Genomic DNA, 19,598 nt, shown 5'->3' with positions numbered 1-19,598 from the left:
GAGTGCCTTTCAAGAGTATTCATACCTCTTAACCGTTTTTATATTTTGTTCAGTTACAAATTCAATGGAGGCTATTGAACTTTTACAGGACAGATCAACACAAAGCAGAGCACAGTGGCGAAGTGGAAGAAAGATGATTGGTCATTCAATCATTTCAAGGATTTTTTAAAATAAATCAATCTGAAAAAGTGTTTCCTCCACACTGACACCTAAATATAAGACCACAACAGACAGGTTATGGAGAAAGTTTTGGAGAATTTTAAAGCAGCGTTTATAAAACAATATTCAAAACATAAAGTATCTCATACTCTCCTTCTTGAACTGGTTCGTTTGAGAATCGACCTCCCGTTTCGACCAGATTGAGGAACCAAGCACATTACACAACATGGTAGGAGAAACTTGTAGCAAGATGGAGGACTCTATGGTTTGTCAGACATGGTGACATGCAACGAGGTGAATAAAAACAGATGAAGCTGAAGATGACTTCAATTTGTAGAATCTGATTCAGATAATCCCAAAACTGACTTTAAAAGACTCCGCTTGTAGAATAATCAAGTCCATGTTTGAAGAGTTTATGTACTGTAAGAAAAATGAGGTGGAATTGTTCCAGTTGTTTCTCTGATTGAAACCAACTTCAGTTTCTTGAGAAATGGTTACAAAACAAAAACTCAATCTTACACCTTACAAGTGCCTATCTTAATAACTCAAACATCAAATGTACCTAAATGTGAATTAATATGTACACAGTTGAAATTGTTTATTGCTCTTCCGCATAAGCTAGCATCTAAGCTAGCATCATCATCTCCTTTCTCAAGATTATAGCAAATCGGCACCAAGAAAAATAAATGGCACATCTGGACCGACTACTTTGCAAACACCAGCCAATAATGTGTCATGTAGAAATCTTAAGCTTAATTTTCTGTCAAATAACTTAAATATGCTCTACAAAAAAAAAATTAGCAAATAATTTGGATTCAAGTTAAACATAAATATACTGGTTCACTGTAACTCAAACTCAATCAATATGGAAGGAGAGCATCGGATTTAGGGGCATCAAAGTTAATGCATGCCACCCATTTTGTGTATTTTCCATTTGTCACATATGTGGAAAAACTATGCATCATTGTCCTGAGGTCCCATTTTTGGTTTGCCTATCGCATAAAAAATACTTCCAATAAAATACACTGAAGTTTGTTTCTGCAACTCAACAAAATGTGAAAAGGTTCAAGGGGTTGTGACACTTTAGCAAGGCAATGCATGTCAGACAACCCAAACGATAAAACCTGACTCAATTTTGGGGACATTACTGGTTGGAGTTCAAGCACTGAGACGGGGAAGCACAAAAGAGATGACTGTGAAAGCCTGAGGACAAGAGCTGACAGTAGCAACACTCAGGCTTCTACAGCTATGATGAAAGAAGAGAATGTGGATGGCAGCCTGAATGCCACACTCTGGAGGCAGCATTGTAGGGGCTGCGCAATGGCAGACAAGTGAATGGATAGTTTCATGATACATAAAAGCACAGAAGATCCTCTTTTTATGCTGGGCACAGAGAGACAGAACAACAGGATCAAATGTAGAAGTGAGCAGGTGATTGTATTACAATCAGATAAAGAGCATGTCAGTGATGCATCATTAAACACCCAACAAAACACTGGTGTGACCATTTTAAAATGTGCATCAGTAGCAACCCTAGAATTGTCTTTAATGCATTAAAAATACATCTGGACGTTAGAAAAGCATGCTTGCTTCCGTTCATGATAGGAAAAAAAAACTACTTTAAAAGCACTGACGTGGTTTGGGTTTAAAACAACCCAACAAAGTATAATAAACAGTTCATAAAAGGGTTACAATTCAAGGTGGAAGTACAGAAATTGGACTTTCTCTACTTCCAGAAACTGTAAAGCAAAAGTCTACCCCGTGAAGGACAACCATACATTTTGGGAATGGAAGCAACTGATTATGTGATGGTCAAAGGTTAAAACATGACTCAGTCCAATTGTACTTTGTATTAAAGAAAGTGTACGAGCTGTAAAAGGAGTCATTGGTGTCATTTCATTTTTTTGGGACCAAGGACGTGACGCCGAAAGAGAAAGTATTTGCCTTTTGACAATAAGTTACCAAAATGACTGCAATTTGTAGCTGTACTAAAAAAAAAAAAAGAAAAGATATCTATTTTATGAAGTGCTCAGAGGTTATGTGTTGTTAAACAGCATTAGGTTGGTTTGGTGTAAATGTAGACACTGCTTAGGTGCACATGTTTTATTTGAGGAATTTTTTAAAGTAATTTTGAATAATGAGAAAACGGGTCAAGGGGTCCCAGCAAGGATTGCTGACTGATAAGATCAAGAAGTAAAAAAGTATAAAGGCTCCACATAACCAATTCAGATAAATGTAGCATATTTTCTTAGTTTGTTTTGATGAGTTTTGTGGTAGCTTTAAGGTATTATACTGCCTCTAAAGCAACAAATTACTTCTGTGGAGAGAATAAAAAGCCTAAACCAGACATTTCTTGACCCCGGTCTAGCTAAATAAAACTTTAGAGAAACAAATATTACATGAACTTTTGAAATTAGTATTTCTCAGTATCAATAATTGACTTGTTTTTTTTTTGTTGTTGTTTTAAATATCTGAGTAATTGCCAAACTGGAGGCGTGACTTTTCCTGTTTTATCCACAAGGTTCACTCCACGTCGTTTATTTTTAAGCCGTTATGTGACCCACTGGCGAAACCTCAACCTGCTACTGAACAAGTTACTCAGCAGATTGTTGCTTGGTAACCTTAGAGTGAGTGAGTTGCTAGGTAACCAAAGTGTGGGTTAGTTGATGCCACCCACCTTGCTTAGCTGGCTGTGAGGGGTTGAGTGGCTAAAGACTTAAATCTGCCTACATCCCCCACAATACTGTGCATTTCTGGATCAGAGTTCAGTCACTGATTAATTGTCGATCTCTTACATATAACAACAATAATTTCTAATAAATATCAACTATGGACAATTTGCTTTAAAAGAATGAAAATGATATAAGATGGCAGAGAAGGGGAAAGTCATTTCAGTGTTCTAGGGAATGTGCAAAATACAAATACACTTGTCAGAGGCTCTCAAAAACAGAGGAAAGTAAGGGCTTGATTTCACTATTTAGGGGAAAATGTTCACTAAAAGAGTTTCTCAGGGGAAAAAGATCATTTCAGCCCATGTGACTATCTTGCCTGATTTGACATCAATCCATCCACTATCTTCCACTCAATCCAGGGTTAAGTTGTGGGTTCAGCTCCAGACTTCCTCTAGTCACAAATTAAAAGTCATTCAACTCCTCGATGACATGCATCAATCTTTGTTTTGGACAGCAAAAAAGAATGGAAAATACAATACAGCTTTCTGAAAAAAAAAAAGAACAGAGTTACTGCTCTGTCCTGCCTCCTGAGGAATCTCCTGCCTTTTGATGTTTGGGTGAAGGGGTTGAAAAAAGCACAACACGGACTGCCGGCATTGCATGAATCTGTCTTGGCCTGTGCCATTTACCACACCGAGGACTACTGGGAAAACAGCCTGAGGGCGTACAACACCAATGGACTCCAGAAATTGATTAAGCCGGCTCAGACCTGGGTGGAGGCGAACCATCTGTATGCAGTGAAGGATATTTTCAAAACTTCTCTCTCCATCACTGACGATGTCTCCTGCCCACTAAATAGCATCCTAGCATGCCTGGAAACTCACACTGACTAATTCCCCAAAACTGGAAACCACACATGAAAAATTGAATTAGTTAGTTAATCTGTGTTCACGTGTTTAACCACATTCATCTCAACTTGCATCACACTTTGATTTTGATTTTTTTATGAACTTTTCAATCATCTGATCATATATCTACTCTTAAACTTTATGGTAAATTTAACCTGAAAGCAAATTTAGTAGTCTGACATTTTTTGTTTTGTTTTTTTTAAGGCCAACATTTTTACAGAAAAATAAAGTCTTAATATATGTAAAATGTTATCAAAATATGCTTACTTTGCCAAGTTTATGTGCATAAATAAGGAATTTGACTTGAAATAAACATCTCATATAAATATACAAACTCTGAGGAGCATAAAATATAACACTATGTATATATAATTATATATGCACTGCTAATTTCTATGCCAAAATATAGCGCAAATATGCATATCTTGTTTTACACACAGCAGCTAACTACTCTGGCTGTATGGTGTTCATTGTGTCAATTGGATTAACAGCCTGAGGGAAGAAACTGTCTCTGTGGCAGCTGGTTTTTGGATATTTGGGGTCTGCAGTGGTATTATCTGCTGGTTAGGTACGACATAAATTATTACTCATCTATTAACCAGGCTACTGCATTCATCTTAGTTTGATAGTAAATAGAAAGCACAAACATCAACAACTTTTACTCACACACATAATAAGAAATCACGAAAATTAGGCAGCTATGCTGACCCAAGTCTTGCATAGTTATTTTGTTATTGAGCAAATAAAAAATAAAAATAAAAAAAATAAAAAATATATATGTTTTCTATTTTGAATAAAAAATATATACATATTTTTGTGGTTTACATGAGCTTTTAACAAGACAATTTTGGCCTTCGTGGCAACAAGTTTGGGCAGCTGCTTTAAGGTCATGGATTATAAACGAGATCTGAAAGTTTTCTGATCCTCTGTAATATTGATCTTACATTAAATGGATTAGGGTCGACTATGTAAATCTACTATTTTCAGAAATACACAATGATACTTTTCAGCATCAGTTTAATCTGACCTTGATTGATCATTAGGGAGACCTCTAGGCCATGTTTTCACTTTTGCCTCTAACCAGTTGGAAAAAAACTATGCCAACTCAAAAAGGTCAATCATGTTCATATTAAAACTGCTTTACACACCACATGTCCTCTGCAGTAAAACAAGGAACCATGAATACCAAGACATTAATACATCTTTTCAAAATGAACTTCTACATATTGTTTGTATGAAGCATTCTAAATTGGATTCTATTATTGAGTGAACTTAGGAGCTGTAATATCAAGACGAAATGAAGGAGAAGAAAGAAAACAAAGCTTACCATCATCTTCTCAAAGAGGTCAACTATTTCTTTTTCCGAGAGGTTCATGGATCTCTCGTCAAAGAAAGGCTGCGGCTGAGGGAGTTCGGCTTGGATAGAGATGGGATCAGTCGGGTGCTGAATAAGAGGCTTCTCCTTCTTTGTCCCAGTTTTCCTGAAACTTGTTATACGATCACGCTGAAAGAAAACCACATTTGAGAAATGAAAATATTGCAACAACAGTCTGTGTAACAGGAGAAAAAAAAATGGCCGAGGCCACCTGGAATAAAAACTTCATGTGCTTTAGCAAGTTGGAAAATGTCCTGCTCGCAGGACCTGGTTGTGCACAATTTACTGCAAACATAAAACACCCTTATTGTCAGGACAGTTAAAAGGTGCAGCTGCAAAGTGAAGGGAAAATCAAAAACATTGAAACCTGACCTAAATTTGTAATTCTCAACATTGAAAAGAAATGCAAAACAAGTTTCAAATACCATCAAATGTAATAAGACTCCATTAAATGTCTTAGGACTTTACTTACCATCAGATTTGTTATAATTACCTGTTTTGTACTGATGCCATTTTAATAAGTCAAGGACAAAATATCAAATACAATTTGTGTGCGATTAAAAACATTCTTTATTTGAATTCATCGGTTAATTAAATTAATAAATCTGGGAAAGTTTAGCTCCGAATAGAAAACATACATGGGACACATGCAGGGAGGATGATCGTTAGGTTTACTTAGTAACAGGTAAGTAGGGGAAGGGGCTGTCATGCAAATGAGATGAGAATAAAGTATGACTCAATGGATCAAATGTACAGCATGTTGATAGTATTTGTTAAAAAACAGAGAAGGATAATAAATCAGTTAAATTCTAGCGACATCACTGTAAGAAATCAAGGAGTTTTTGACCACGGTCAGTTTCCTCACCCCTGGTAAACATTTGAACGTGAGCCTCAATGTGCGTCACACATTGAGGCTGCCAAGTTTTGTCTTGTTGCTACAGGTTTTTTCCAGTGAGCTTTTATTTTCACCTCCTCTGCACGGAGCATGGTGGGAGATTAACTTTATTTTTCAAGCTCCAATTATATTAAATATTTTATTTATTAATTGTGGTAATGACAATTCAAAATACAAGTGTGCAACCCCCTTTTTTCAAACTCCTGAGTGAGCGGTAAATGCTTGATCGAAGTTAGATTTGCACGTTCAGTTTTAAAGCCATAAACATTTTTTTCCCATTGCAGTAGTTTACAGGATATAATTAGCAATTTAATTTTTGTTTCTTTAGGTTCTTTTTTATTTTATCAAATCATTAGTAAACTGATCCTAGTTTGACTCAAAATATTCTCAAAATAATAGTATTTACAAATGTTGTTGATATTGAGAAATATAAAGAAATCCTTCATCAGTCTAATAATGGATACAATTAGACTAATCAGTATAGTTTACGATAGTTTAAGCAAACTAAACTCACTTGAACGGCATGTTTCCTTACAGTTTCTTTTCCATGTTGAAGAAAATAAAACAGCCCTCAAGTCAAGTCCTATTTATAGCCCAAAAATATTATACTGTAGGTTGACAAAAACTTGGAAGAGATATTATTCTTTATAAAGTTAATATTTGATCCCTACTGAATAAAGTATTCAAATCAAAGTTATAATTTTTCTACTATTTTGTGTGTGAGATTATACTACTGCAACAATTGAAATTAATTTTAAGCCTTTTTACACATTTTTTTTTCCACAGATGTCGATAATTAAGAGTATTTTAACAACACTGCAGTTTGCTTTGTTAACTTAGTCCTTAAAATGATCTTGGTAATGTACTATGAAAATAATACAGCTACAAGGAAATAAACTAGTAGCTGTTTAATAGTAAAAGGCCTTTACTATTTTAGTTGGAGTTGGGCACATTTGATCCATCCACAGATGTATATTAAAAGTTTCATGCAATCACGGAAAAATAAGTGAGAAATGTGTGAAACAAAGATGGTCACAGCAAAATGAAACCAAGCACCTTACCATATCATCAGCCAGTGTTTTTATGTGTATGTTCTGTTGGAGGGAGGGCACAGTATGAAAAACAATATCTAACAGAAAATAAAAACACCGCCAAACCCACAGAATGTATCCCACCTTAGGTGTCTTCACATGTGTTTTTTTTTGTTTTGTTTGTTTTTTCAGAATTTGTCCCTTGAAGAACAAATGCTAAATGTTTTAGACTCGCAGCAAGAAGAAGTGCCTCCTTTTATGTTTTAGACATGTGACCAAATACTGAGTACTGTACATGTGAATTAGACACCTAATCTATGTACATTATTTCTGCTTTCCATTTTTAACTGACAACCAAAATAAAAAAAAATTGGGTAACACTTTATTTGAAGGGGTGTGCATAAGACTGACATGAAACTGTCATAAACATGACATCTGTCATGAACATAAGTATTTATGAATGCCAACTTTGCAAGATTTTGTAAATTATGATAATTTAATGCAAAGTTGGCATTTTTAATGGACTTTCAATGCAACTTTTAGAGCAACTTTGCATTAAAAGTGTCATTATTTACCGAATGAGACTTCATGACAACAGTCAAACATTCATAAAGACTTCTATATGTTCATGACAGATGTTATGTCATGTTTATGAAAGTGTCATGTCAGTCTTATGCACACCCCTTCAAATAAAGTGTTACCAAATATTGTCATTTGGAGAAAGAGAGAAAAAAAAAAATCAAATAAATTCAGAAATTTCCTGAACACTACAGCAGATGAACATCCTACCATGTTTGGATATTAGCATCAGAAGATTGTAAGTTCTGGGTGAAATATCTTGAAAAAGACATTTGTTAAATGTGGAATTTTGTCAAATGTTTTGGTTGCAGATTTCTACAATTAGAGATAATTTAAGCTGCTTTTTATTTATTCACCTGCATTATGCTTAAAATTGTACATTCGAAGCACTTTTGACTTACTATATTTTTGTGGAGGATATGGTATACCTTTAACTTCTATTTCAATGTTTTGGGAGTCTAAATATTTAGTATTTGCTCTATTTCATGTCAAATATGTAACATAACACCTGATGTTGATAACACACTTTTTCACAAAGTGCAATTTCCAAGTTTTGGGAAAACAAGCATTGACTTATTGAAATAAAATTTGTTCCTGCAACCCGTTTTTCATTTTAGATTTTTTAAGACAAAACTAACATTTAAAAGATGAAAAACGAGATCTTTTTTGTTTTTTGGGGTGATTCTTGCATCCGATTTAAAAACTTTTTTTTGATGTTTGGTTGTCAATTGAAAAACAAAAGAATGAATGATTCACAGATTCTTAATAATCCTAAATAATAAAGTGAATTAAAAAGAAATGTGTATGACCCCCAGGGATACACAATTGAGACATAAGACCCACATGCAGACATGGGCCAGTTATCAAAGCAAACCAATGCTTTTAACATGACGCACCAGATAATGATGGTTTTTTTCTGGCTACGTGGACCAGAGCCTTATTCAAAGAAAAGTAGCTTTATCATGTTTTGAATAAATTCTTATTTAATGTTGTTAAATTCTGGTATTTCCATCATCAAAATGTCATAATGGCCCATGCCTACATACAAATATAAATGAATAAAAGAAAAACCACCTGACACCCAACACCCACATTGGTTTTTCCACTTGAAACATGCAAGTTAGTTTTGCTTAAACGTAGATGTGTGTGAAACAAATACTTAAAAAAAAAAAAAAAAAAAGCAGCACACACTGCCGAGGCATAAAGATGAATTTCTTCGCAATGGTTCTGAAGAGCATCTTTTGTGGTGACAGGGACAGAAAAGATTTACACCAAAACTTCAGCTGGAACAGATGTTTATTTTCTCCTCAAACACAATAAGAAAGCGCGCTGCCACAGGGTTGTGGCTCAGCAAGGGACGGCCGTTTGAAACACACCTCAAATGGGAATCGGTAACAACTCTGCCATATGTTGTGGTGCTGGGCTGTAAAGTACTAATGAGTCGGGAGATGTGGGGCTGTGATGGTCATAAAGCCTGCCTCCAGCCGTGGATTTCTCCACTATTCTAATCAGGAAAATACAGATACTGGGGCGAGGAAACAAATTGGCTTTAACCTGCACCTCCCTCTGCGAGTCTCCATCAGCTGTCGCTCTGGGCAACTCCGTGCAGACACACAAAGTGCCATATCTGTCACCGGCTTCGTCTGCAACAGCTGATCAACAGTTGGAAGATGGAGCTATTAAACACAACAAAACGTGTCAATCTTGCGCAGGTTTTAGACGTTCCCTGAAGTTTTATTCCTCTTCCAGGTATCAGACATGTCGTCTTCCCCATGCATCATATCCAGATGATTCCTTCTTCCCTGTGGGAGCCAGGTAACCACCTGGGCATCACTAATCCAGACAAACATCAGTTCCACCAAGGCACAATTAGATGCATTTCATAAAGCTGCATCACTACTCACAACAGCAACCTGACCTGAGCGACAACTTTTCCCATTACCAACTCAGAGCGTATGTGTCATTAAGCCCAGCATTCTCTGGCAGTCGCAAACTGCGTGAAACAATAGCTAATTTACAGATAGAGTACTTAAACATTTTCTAATCAATTTAACAACAATCAAACCACTGTTTGGTTAATTGCCTTGACTTGAGGGCCTTTCCTTGCCCATTATCTTGGCAGCATCGCAACATTGCAATTAAACACCTAACAATTAAGCTTCCATGTCCTCTGGGCTTTGCGTGCTTATTAAAGTAAACTTTTTCATCGTAATAAATGTTTATCACCAAACACATATTTCCACTAAATAATCTAATCAAATTAGCTCTGGGTCCCTCCTTAATCAAATCTGATCATGGGTCCGTGCAGATCCTCAAAAATGAAAACACAAAGCAATATCCCACAACTTGAAAGGCAATTTGGGGCAAACGAAACTGTACCAGTATGCATATTTCACAAAACAACTTCTAATATTGCCATAGCAAACTGCGGTTGAATGCGAAACATATTGTTGAATCGCTCCGTTTTATTGGAAACTCATACCAGGTGGCGAATGTAATAATCTGACTTCTGAGACGGAGAGAAGATAAATGTTGCTTCAGAGTGACTATAACTCCACCGATTTTCAAAAGCAGAGCTGCCTGCACTCAGCTAATTTAACTTGAGCATCTGTATGGTGTATTTAACTCACTCACTGGAACTATCACCATAAAAATCAGAGACCACGATGCCTTTGTAAAACAACTTGAAGGAAATTAGGTCTTACTTTAATTAGCTACAGCCATATGAAGGGTTTGTCTGGAAATGGAATTCGCTCCATTACGGATTTATCACATTTTTATTTTTTATTGTCACCGTTAAATATTCCAGATCAAACAAAGTTTTATATTAGAAGATAGCCAGAGTAAATGCAAAATGCATATACATATTAAAAGAGAAAAAAACACTACCCAAGCCACCCTTTGCAGCAATAAATCCAACATCAGAGGGGAGAAAATCCTTTCAATAGTCACGATTCACACATAGTGTGTGGTTTTTTTAGCAGGAACAGTCATAACACAGCATATCAACCTGGACTTTGACTAGGCCACTTCATAGGCATGCATTCTTTTCTCTTTATTCTTCTTTTATTCCAACTTGTGGATAACAACTCTCACTTTGTTGGTCTGGCAGAAATCAGGTCTGGATGTGGTCAGTGGAAATGAGAAGAACTTTTAAAAATGCAGTCGATCATAGTCATTTTGTAATGAAACAATTTCTTTTACACATAGGACCTGGTTGGTCTAGCTAACTTTTTGGCACTAAAGCAAAATCATCACATGAAAGACTTTTTTTTTTTCTACCAACTCCGGTTGTCTTGTCCAGTGTTAAAGTCTGTTTAATGTTCTGAAATGTTTGAGTGTGACAAAAGAAACTACAGAAAACTGCAGTGGGTGGTATATTTCACAGCACTGTAACAAGTGTTGACAGAGAGGAGTCTGATGCAACCACAGCTGTCAGGTTTTGCCAGACACTACACAGTTAAAACAACTTTATTCACAGACTGAACATTATAATTTCACAACACATTTCCTGAGAATCTGCTAATTTCACCTCAGCAACACAAATGGAGTACATCTCAACATTGTAAACCATAAACGAGAAGTTCGTAAATTACTATTTAAGGGGTCTCAGGCTTAATTTGCATAAATTTATTTACTATATTTATGCAAAGTTACCATATTGATTCCATTAAGTGTAGAGGAAACATGAAGCTTTCATTTAACTAAATACACCAAAAGTCAATCTAGTTCAGGAATTAGAGGGCTTCATTTTCCAATTACCCAAATTATCTTTGTGTAATCAAATAAAATTAACAGGAATCCTTCTAATATGAGCAATTTGAGGGAGTGGCATCAAGCTGCACAGAGTTCCCCCTGTGTAACCAAATCAGATCAGAATAAACTCATTTAAGTGTCTAATGAATGTTGTCAACATGTAGTTACATCCTCCAAATGTGCTCCACATGTGAACAAACATCATCAGACATTTTGGGCGTGAATACAGACAACTGTAAGTGCCAAAGAGAGTCTTTCTGGTTTGAATTGCACTTTTTACACTGTCAGACCCCAATTTAACCTGTTGAATTGGAATTAGAGCCATCCTTTAAACATTCACTCTTATTAGCTGCTTGGAAAAGCAAATTAGAAAGGAGTTAGTCTTGAGACTCTAAATGAACACGTCAAACACAGTTTCTTATCATTTGGTGTATTTAGGTCTTCAAAAGAACTGAAGAAAGATGTGACAGATTAACTTGGAGATCAGCTTTTTATCTCCGATACCTAATGAAAAAGAATTTACTCAGTCTACAGGCAGGAAATGTGATACAGTAAGTCCAATACATATCTACCAGCTTCACCTGTTTTCTTTTGCCGTTGTATACAAAAGTCTCTGGAAAACAACAACATTAAATTAAACATCATATCTTCACATTTGTGTGATTGTGTTTATCTCCTAATTCATCTAAACAATGAACGATTTAAAGAAATAATTGAATATGAAAAAGGTTAAGTTCATGGACACAAAGCATGATTTTGTTTGCTCCTTTGTCAATTTGTATTGTATTGTCATGGATTAGAGGTAAATGGTTATAAAAATGCCAAAATGTCCCTTTTAATGAAATTGCATTTAATCTGACAGCTGTGCATTACAATTTGCTGCATTTTACTTTCGATGTGATCCTCATTTGGATCAGCCAATTCTGAAAAAATTAATCTAACCAAAAAAAAAAAGCGACCGTCTAGTGGATATTGTATATTAGCGTTTCAAAATATGCATAGATTTGAGCTCTTCTGGGGCAGCTTTGGTCCCCGTCCTTCACAAATGCCAGCAGTTCGATCTACAGGAAATAGATCTGAATAGCATGAAGAGTAAAGAAAGGCTATACATATACTGGAGCACAATAACAAGCAGCAGATTCAAAAAAGCAGAGACCTAAGGATTTTGCCATTAGAACCAAAACATCACAAAATCAGATAATATCGTCTAAAACTTTGTAGTCATCAGCCAATTACCAACAAAAAATGCCCTACAGTTTTTATTACTAGCTAATACTTTAAAAAGTTACGGGTCGCTGAGTCTTGTTGTTCAGAAAAGGCACAGACATTGTTTACAGCTTCTTAAAATGGCATCTTCTGAAAAGAGGAAGGATATAGAAGCCAGAGCAGCTAAAATCTGAATGACTTCACACTGGATGACCCAACCATGTGACTGCATGAGAAACGAGAAAGCACAGAACTGCCTTCGGGTCATCTCCGTTTCTGATGAAAGAAACGTCCTAATGGTGCGTTACTCTCAGTAGAACCGATATGGAGCCGTTAAATGCAGCAGAGGTTTCTAAAAGTCTTTCTAAACTGGTCATCATTAAACACAGAGTGATTTGCACTTTACAGACTGATGAAACTAATGTATTGCCGATTAACTTTTACAAATCACTGACAAGTAAAACTCTGCAAACTGACTGAGCGGTTCCTGTGATATACCTACATTACAACGGTTTCAGTCAAGGCGGTTCTAAAGATAATCCCAGGTATTTGAGATACATGTGACATTACCAATGAAAGTTAACATTCAAGTAAAGTTCATCACCATTACAAGATTTTAAAACATGGTTACTTATTAAAAGGCCTGTGACAAGTTTTCCTTCGGCATGGATCAGGCATGGAGTTCAGCAACTTTTTAAAGACTGAGGCGTTGGTTTTAAAGGGCTCTTGAAGATCAAGAGCCAGAGAGGTTTTATGATATTTGTTTAACTAGAATCAAATGTCGTGTTTAAAATGTCTAAAGGTGGAAAATGTCCCGTATTGTTGCTGTATAACCCAGGGCACTCTTGTAAAGGGGATTTTTAATCTCAATGAGTATTTCTTCCTGGGTAAATAAATAAAATAATCATGTTTAATTTTTTTTATAGTTTTCATTATATCAAGAAAAATAAAAAATAAAATAAGAATATCAAAAAGTTGATTTCAGGAATTCAATTCAAAGATTCAGATTCAATGATAACAAAACCCTCATTACTCTATTGAGTGTCTGCCTTCCCTTAGTCAGCAATGCCATGGCTCTCCAAAACATCACTGGTTGTGGAAGCCTCACATCGGGCTTCATAAAGCTTTACTTCTGTGCCACTTCACTCTTCCTAAAGAGTCTAGAGACTCTGTGATCTTGATACTCAAATGAAATGCAAACATTGCTTTCATCTAAAATCTAAAAAGAGGACTTTGGACCACAAAGCAACAGTCCACTCCTTTTTCTTTTTCTTGTAGCTAAGACACTTCTGATGCCGTCTCTGGTTTAGCAGAAGCCTAACATGAGGAATGTGACAGCTGCACCCCTTGTGCTGGATACATCTGTGTGAGGACACAGACTCCAGCTGCAGTTTCTCTGAGACTTTCATGGCTATATATTTTGTTGTTTACCCTTCTTGACTGACCAGCACACAACTGTAAAGCCAGAAGTCTTCCCCTTGATTAATAGGCCCATAGCATAATTTCTCTGTAATAAAAAAATCATTTTTATTGCTCTGAGAGACTGTATTTGAGTCGTTATAATCTGTCGTAATCATTAGGATAAACGGAAATAAATGCTTTAAATATATTGTGCCGTGTGTTCAAATTGAATAACTGAAAAGAAGTTGCTTCTTGATTATGTTGTAATTTACTGAGAAGCAGCTGTATTAGTCTATAAGCATGTCACACTGTGTGACTCAGATCTGCAATTTCAAAACTCAGGGGGGAAAAACAGAATCACAAGAAAGCTGTTTTTGACCATAGATGTTTAAGTAAAGCTTATGACTATTAAAAAACAATTATTTTAGGAGTGGAAAAATGTCCCCTGCAGCACTCGATATAAGTGACAGAAGGGAAAACACGTTCATCCTGGTGTGCATCTGACTACAGCAACACAGTCAAAACATCCTTCAGTCATTAATCATCAAACCGCTGAGTGGAACTATGAAAGTATGATTCATTTCCTGTGACATAAAAACAGACATTTCTGTTCTGATGTACACCCATTATCTTCAACAGATTATTAAGTGACCTGTCTTATGTCCCACCCAGTGATCTATACAAACTATAGGCTTATTCCAGAGTTACACCCAACCAGTGAATTTGAGGGTTTCCTCCGCTGTGCTACTGAAGCATTCTGAGCCACTTCCTGTCTCCCACTTCCTGAATGCCATTACAGCACTGAAATGTGGTCAACTTCCTGCTGGTTTTCACACGTCGGTCTAGCACTTTGTGTTTACCGACCAGCACAAAATAAAACACAAAACTACTACGCGGAAAGCTTCATCTTAACTGCATCACAAGATTGACCAAACAGAAAAGAGGCAAGAAAGAGCAGCATGAAATCTTCAACAAGCTGACAACTTGTGCTACCCGCATGCTAGCAAAACTTAAAATAATTCCCATAGGCTTCTCTCAAAGTCATAAATCAAAATGCTAAAAATCTTCAAATGCCACATGAACATGATTCACAATGTGATACTGTCAAAACTGTCCCAAGCTTTAAGATGACTCCCTGCCTTGTTCACTTTATTCCAACTTAAAAATGGCAGTTTCATAGTTTTGATCTCAACTGCAATCTTTGCTTGGTGAAACATGTTTGGGTATGTCTTAAAAGAGTAATCCATTTAACTTTCTGTTCTTCAAAACTGGAACTATGATTTCTAAATATTTGATAAATCAGATAAAGCTGCTGAACTGAACAGAATATTCCCAGAGTTAAATGTGTTTAACTTGAATTGCTGCACAAAACTGAACTATTCCAAAACGTGCCAATCATATCATTAATAGCTTAAGAATTTAAAGGTTCTCTGTGGCTCACATGGATTTCCAGTTCCCCCGTAGAGCAATGACAAAGACCTATGTTGAGCTTTTGCGCTACAAGACATGTTTATTTTGGTGTCGTTTACAGAGATTTCTTTTGTTTTACAAAATGTGTTTTTTAAAGAGCATACTGTATATTTTTATACAATTGAACCAGAAAAGGTTTTTCATTGAAAGAATGAAATGTGAAATGCAATAATCTTTCCATCTTCAATGGGTTTTAACAAAATAAACAAACAAAGAACAGATCATAACAAAGACTACCGAGTCACGGTCACTTAAAAAATAAAAAAAAATTAAAAAAAAAGGAGAATTCATAAAAGCGCTCCCTGAAGATTATCATTCTGTGGCTGTAGGGGGATATTTTTTATTATTATTATTTGATGTGGTTGCTTATTGGTCTTTCCATCAGAAACACTTTACTCAACTCAGATTATATGGTATAAACGTTCATTTTTAAGGGAAGATTCAACCCAAAACTGAGGAAAGAAAACATAACAGATCACGCTTCTGTTACACAGAAAGCTTTAGCATTTTCTCTTGATGTCTAGCTATAGATGTTTTGAGTATTTTTACCTCCCTCCCAACCATAACGTCCAGCATTAAGCTTGGTGAAAAAGTAGTAAGAATTACAAAATCATGTGCTTCCTATAACTGGTGCCAGTTTGTTAGGTCTCCAAGCAACAGAACTAAACTTATTTTTTTCCTCTTTCTACATATTTCTCTCAAGTTCAGACATGGAAACTAATAACTGTGGTGAGCTCCAAGTCTGAATGTAACTGAGGAGGAAAATAATATTTATGCCCTTTAAAGCAGCACAAAGTGACTAAAACATCAGACTGTCCTTTGTTTCAGAGAGGCAAAGAGAAGGGAGTATTTCTGCAGAAAAGAAAGTTATAACTTAAGAGCATAGTTTCTATGAACTGCAACCAAGAAATAATCATATCCTGCATTTCTATATTACAGCATACATTCAGTTTCAATTAAGAAAATCCTAATATGCAATTGTCAAGGTAATTTCTTTACACGGCTTATCATCCATATGGACTGAAAAATAGTTTTACTACTGTAAAGAAGCAAAAAGTAAAGAAAATCCTCAGTATTAAGGATATCAATCATTTAACACCAATTGTTTATCACTGCCATGACAAAAGAAAAGATTTGCTGTACCAATTCCCGCCTGTCCCATCTGATCGATGCAAAGTTTTTTTGTCGTTTTGTTATTACTCTGCTTGAATTTCTTGCCCAATTTATGTGAAAATCAGAATGCATCAACTTAATTGCTCAATAAAACCTGAACTTTACTTCTCCGTTTTATTTCATTTTGGTAAATGTGATCAAATCTACACGTCTGTTCAAAGAAGACATGCATTCGTACAAGGGGAACAATTCAGCTTTTTTTATAAATCGGTGTACGTTTGATTGGACTAATAATGTGCCCCTTGGCGTGTATGTTCTATTAGACTATAATTCTACATATAATACTAATGCAGGAGTTCAAAGGATTTGAAATACCAAAAACAAATCTTCCATGTTCTGTGTAGTAACTTTCTTCTCTCAGACGCCTACTGAAACTTTCTGTTCCAGCATTCTGTAGCTGCTCCTCAGAGCCCACTGCCCTGCATGTTTTAATGCCGACCTGCTTCATCACACCTGATATTAGCTGATGGCTAATTAGCAGCTTACTGCTGAACTTGATGACATGCTGAGGAGCTGATTCAATCACTGAAGTCAGCTGCGTTGGAGCAGACACATCTGAATCAAGCAGGGCAGAGGGGTCCAGGGCACAGGGGTTAAAAAAACACAAGCTTCGAGTTTACTGAAGCACTTTTGTTCACAACTTATCTCTAATAAAAACACAGAACTGTTATATCACCGCTCCTGATGGCACAGCTTTGTCAATACAGCTTGCATTTCTGTAACAAATCTATTTGCCTTTTTGTCCCTCAAATAGTGAGACGTGTTTTTGCTCTTCTTTTATGGATCTTATTTTCCAAAGTTAAATTTCCGCCCAGCACGTTTTTCCAGTCATTTGAAGGCATTCAAGCAGAAACCAATATGCTTTTCTGGAGTTCTAGATGTAGCTTGATTAGCCATCAGTTTGCTTGCTAGCAGCAAGGTTGTCTTACTTTTTCACATTTAGAATGTTAAATTGAGTCCAAAGTTGGAAACAAGCATGACCTGACTTTAAGTAAAGTTTGGAATATGTGTAGGTTCAGCAACAGAGAACTACAGACATTTTTAAACCAATCGGATAAAACTTTAGGATTCTCATTTGAACATTCCTTTAATACTCTCAATATTACAAGAAGATAATTTATGGAAGAGGATTATGGCCACTGAACCAAAAATAAACCACATACAAAAATAGATCACTTAAATCCAACAAGTTCCTCAGAAAGTTAGTTCACCTCCTGCTCAACTCGCATCGCTGTCAAAAAAACTTGGCTGCTCCTTCGTGCCAATCTGCATGAATGTCAAAAGAAAATTCTGAGGGAAAAAAAGTCAGAACTGACAAAAAAAGTGAAAATTCTGATTATAAATTCCAAATTCTAAGAAATTCTGAAGAAAAAAAGTCCGAATTCTCAGATTGAAGTTGAGTTAGAACTCAAACTCTCCAAATTCTGGGGAAAAAACCTCAGAATTCTGGCTTCGTCTCAGAATTTTTGTAAGTAGTTTTTAGTTCCCATAGTCCTTTTCCTATGGTGAAAAAAAAAAGAAAGAATGAAAATGTGCACGTGTCATTAACTTTCAATGCAAAGTAATTTTATCTTTTAGTTTTTGGATCTTACATCAACAGGTTGTTCAATTTTCATAAGCATGACTCCAAAAAGCACCACTGGCCAACTATCCCATTAATTCTCAACATATTTAAACTTTATTCAAAAGTCCTTCAGTAGAAAAGATTGACTAATCAGTGTTGATGGGATACAAACTGTTGAAATACGTACTTGTCACAGATGGCTGCCACAAACTATCCACAGACAGACACAGCTACCAGTTTTACCGCAAGGTTTGTAACATGATAGAGTATGTCAGGAATTTCTCAGTTGTGTTTGCACCTTTCACTAGTCAGCATGCTCTGCCAGATGGAAAGCTCCACATGATTCATCATGAGCAAACTGATCACATGGCCAATTTGCATATCAAAAACATTGCTTTAAAGTGCAATTCTGCATTTCTTATGTCGAAACCTGCAGTGGCTTGCAAAAATAGTCATAACCTAAGCTTTTCCATGTTTTGTCACATTGTATCTGTTTATCGGTTAAGTTTGTATGTTAGTTTACTAACCGTTGTGTGTCACCACTGTTAGTTTCCCTCATATTTTGTTCATCAGTTCAGTTTATGCTCGAGTTTTCTGTGTTACAACACAAGTTTAAGTCTGTTATGTTACTCCCTTTTGGGCCCAACTAATATTTATTTTATTTTTTTACATTTTTTGCAAATAAATTAGGAATTATTTTTGAAAGTTTTCAGTGTTTCTTCCCTCTGCCTGGTCTGTGCAAATCCCTGACACACCTACAGACTGAAAATTCCTCAAGTCTTCTATGTAAAATAGCTGGAGTTTGGTAAGATTGGATGGAGAACAACTACATATGAAATTTAAAGTCTGGAGTTGAAAAGAACCATTTTACAATCCAGATGACTTCTGAAGCTAGTTGCACTGAGCATCAAAGTTGATCGATCACATAAGATTCCAATTGAAGTTAGTTTTATTGTTACAAAATATGGGAAGGGTTAAGGGACTTTTACCATGTACAATCCAAAATACACAGCCGCATGCAAAACAGGTTAATTTTATTTATGTAAAAATTGAGATTTAATAAACGTTTTAAAGTGCATTCACGTAAAATATATTTATCAGTTTAATTAATAAATAATTTGTTTGCAGATAAATGCATTTTTATAAGAGAGCATTTCTGAATATACTAATACTCTTTATAACAACACAGAAAATTTGTTCATGCCTAAGCAGAGACAGAAGTTGTGAGATTTGAGACCAGATTTGACAAGCTGTAAAAAGTCATCATCATTGTTTTATCTAAAACTAATAAGAATGGATCCAATGCCTGTTTTCTTCACTGATGTAGGTTAAAAGTACGCATGATCCGACACAGTGAAAAATATACAGCCCAATTGTTTTTTTGTTGTTTTTTTTAAGAGAGTGGGAGG

General features: G+C 35.8%; 1 protein-coding gene across 8 annotated transcripts in view; it reads right to left on the bottom strand.

Annotated features, from left to right (window-relative positions):
- Nucleotides 1–19,598, bottom strand: part of diaph2 (diaphanous-related formin 2) — a 456,529-nt gene that overhangs the window by 430,794 nt on the left and 6,137 nt on the right. For 7 of the 8 annotated variants that reach the window (XM_081611702.1, XM_081611700.1, XM_081611701.1 and 4 more), the window contains exons 3-4: nucleotides 7,071–7,103; nucleotides 5,067–5,243 (exon numbers count right to left, since the gene is read on the bottom strand). In XM_081611702.1, coding sequence (XP_081467828.1) covers nucleotides 5,067–5,243; nucleotides 7,071–7,103 — 210 coding nt within the window. The remainder of the gene's footprint in view (nucleotides 1–5,066; nucleotides 5,244–7,070; nucleotides 7,104–19,598) is intronic. The other variant, XM_081611703.1, reaches the window with a different exon arrangement.

The sequence above is a fragment of the Poecilia reticulata genome, chromosome 10 (assembly GCF_904066995.2).
Source record: "Poecilia reticulata chromosome 10, P_reticulata-male-v2, whole genome shotgun sequence".
NCBI lineage: Eukaryota > Metazoa > Chordata > Actinopteri > Cyprinodontiformes > Poeciliidae > Poecilia > Poecilia reticulata.
The sequence above is the reverse complement of the archived record's forward strand: the minus strand, read 5'-3'. Positions and strand labels throughout refer to the sequence as shown.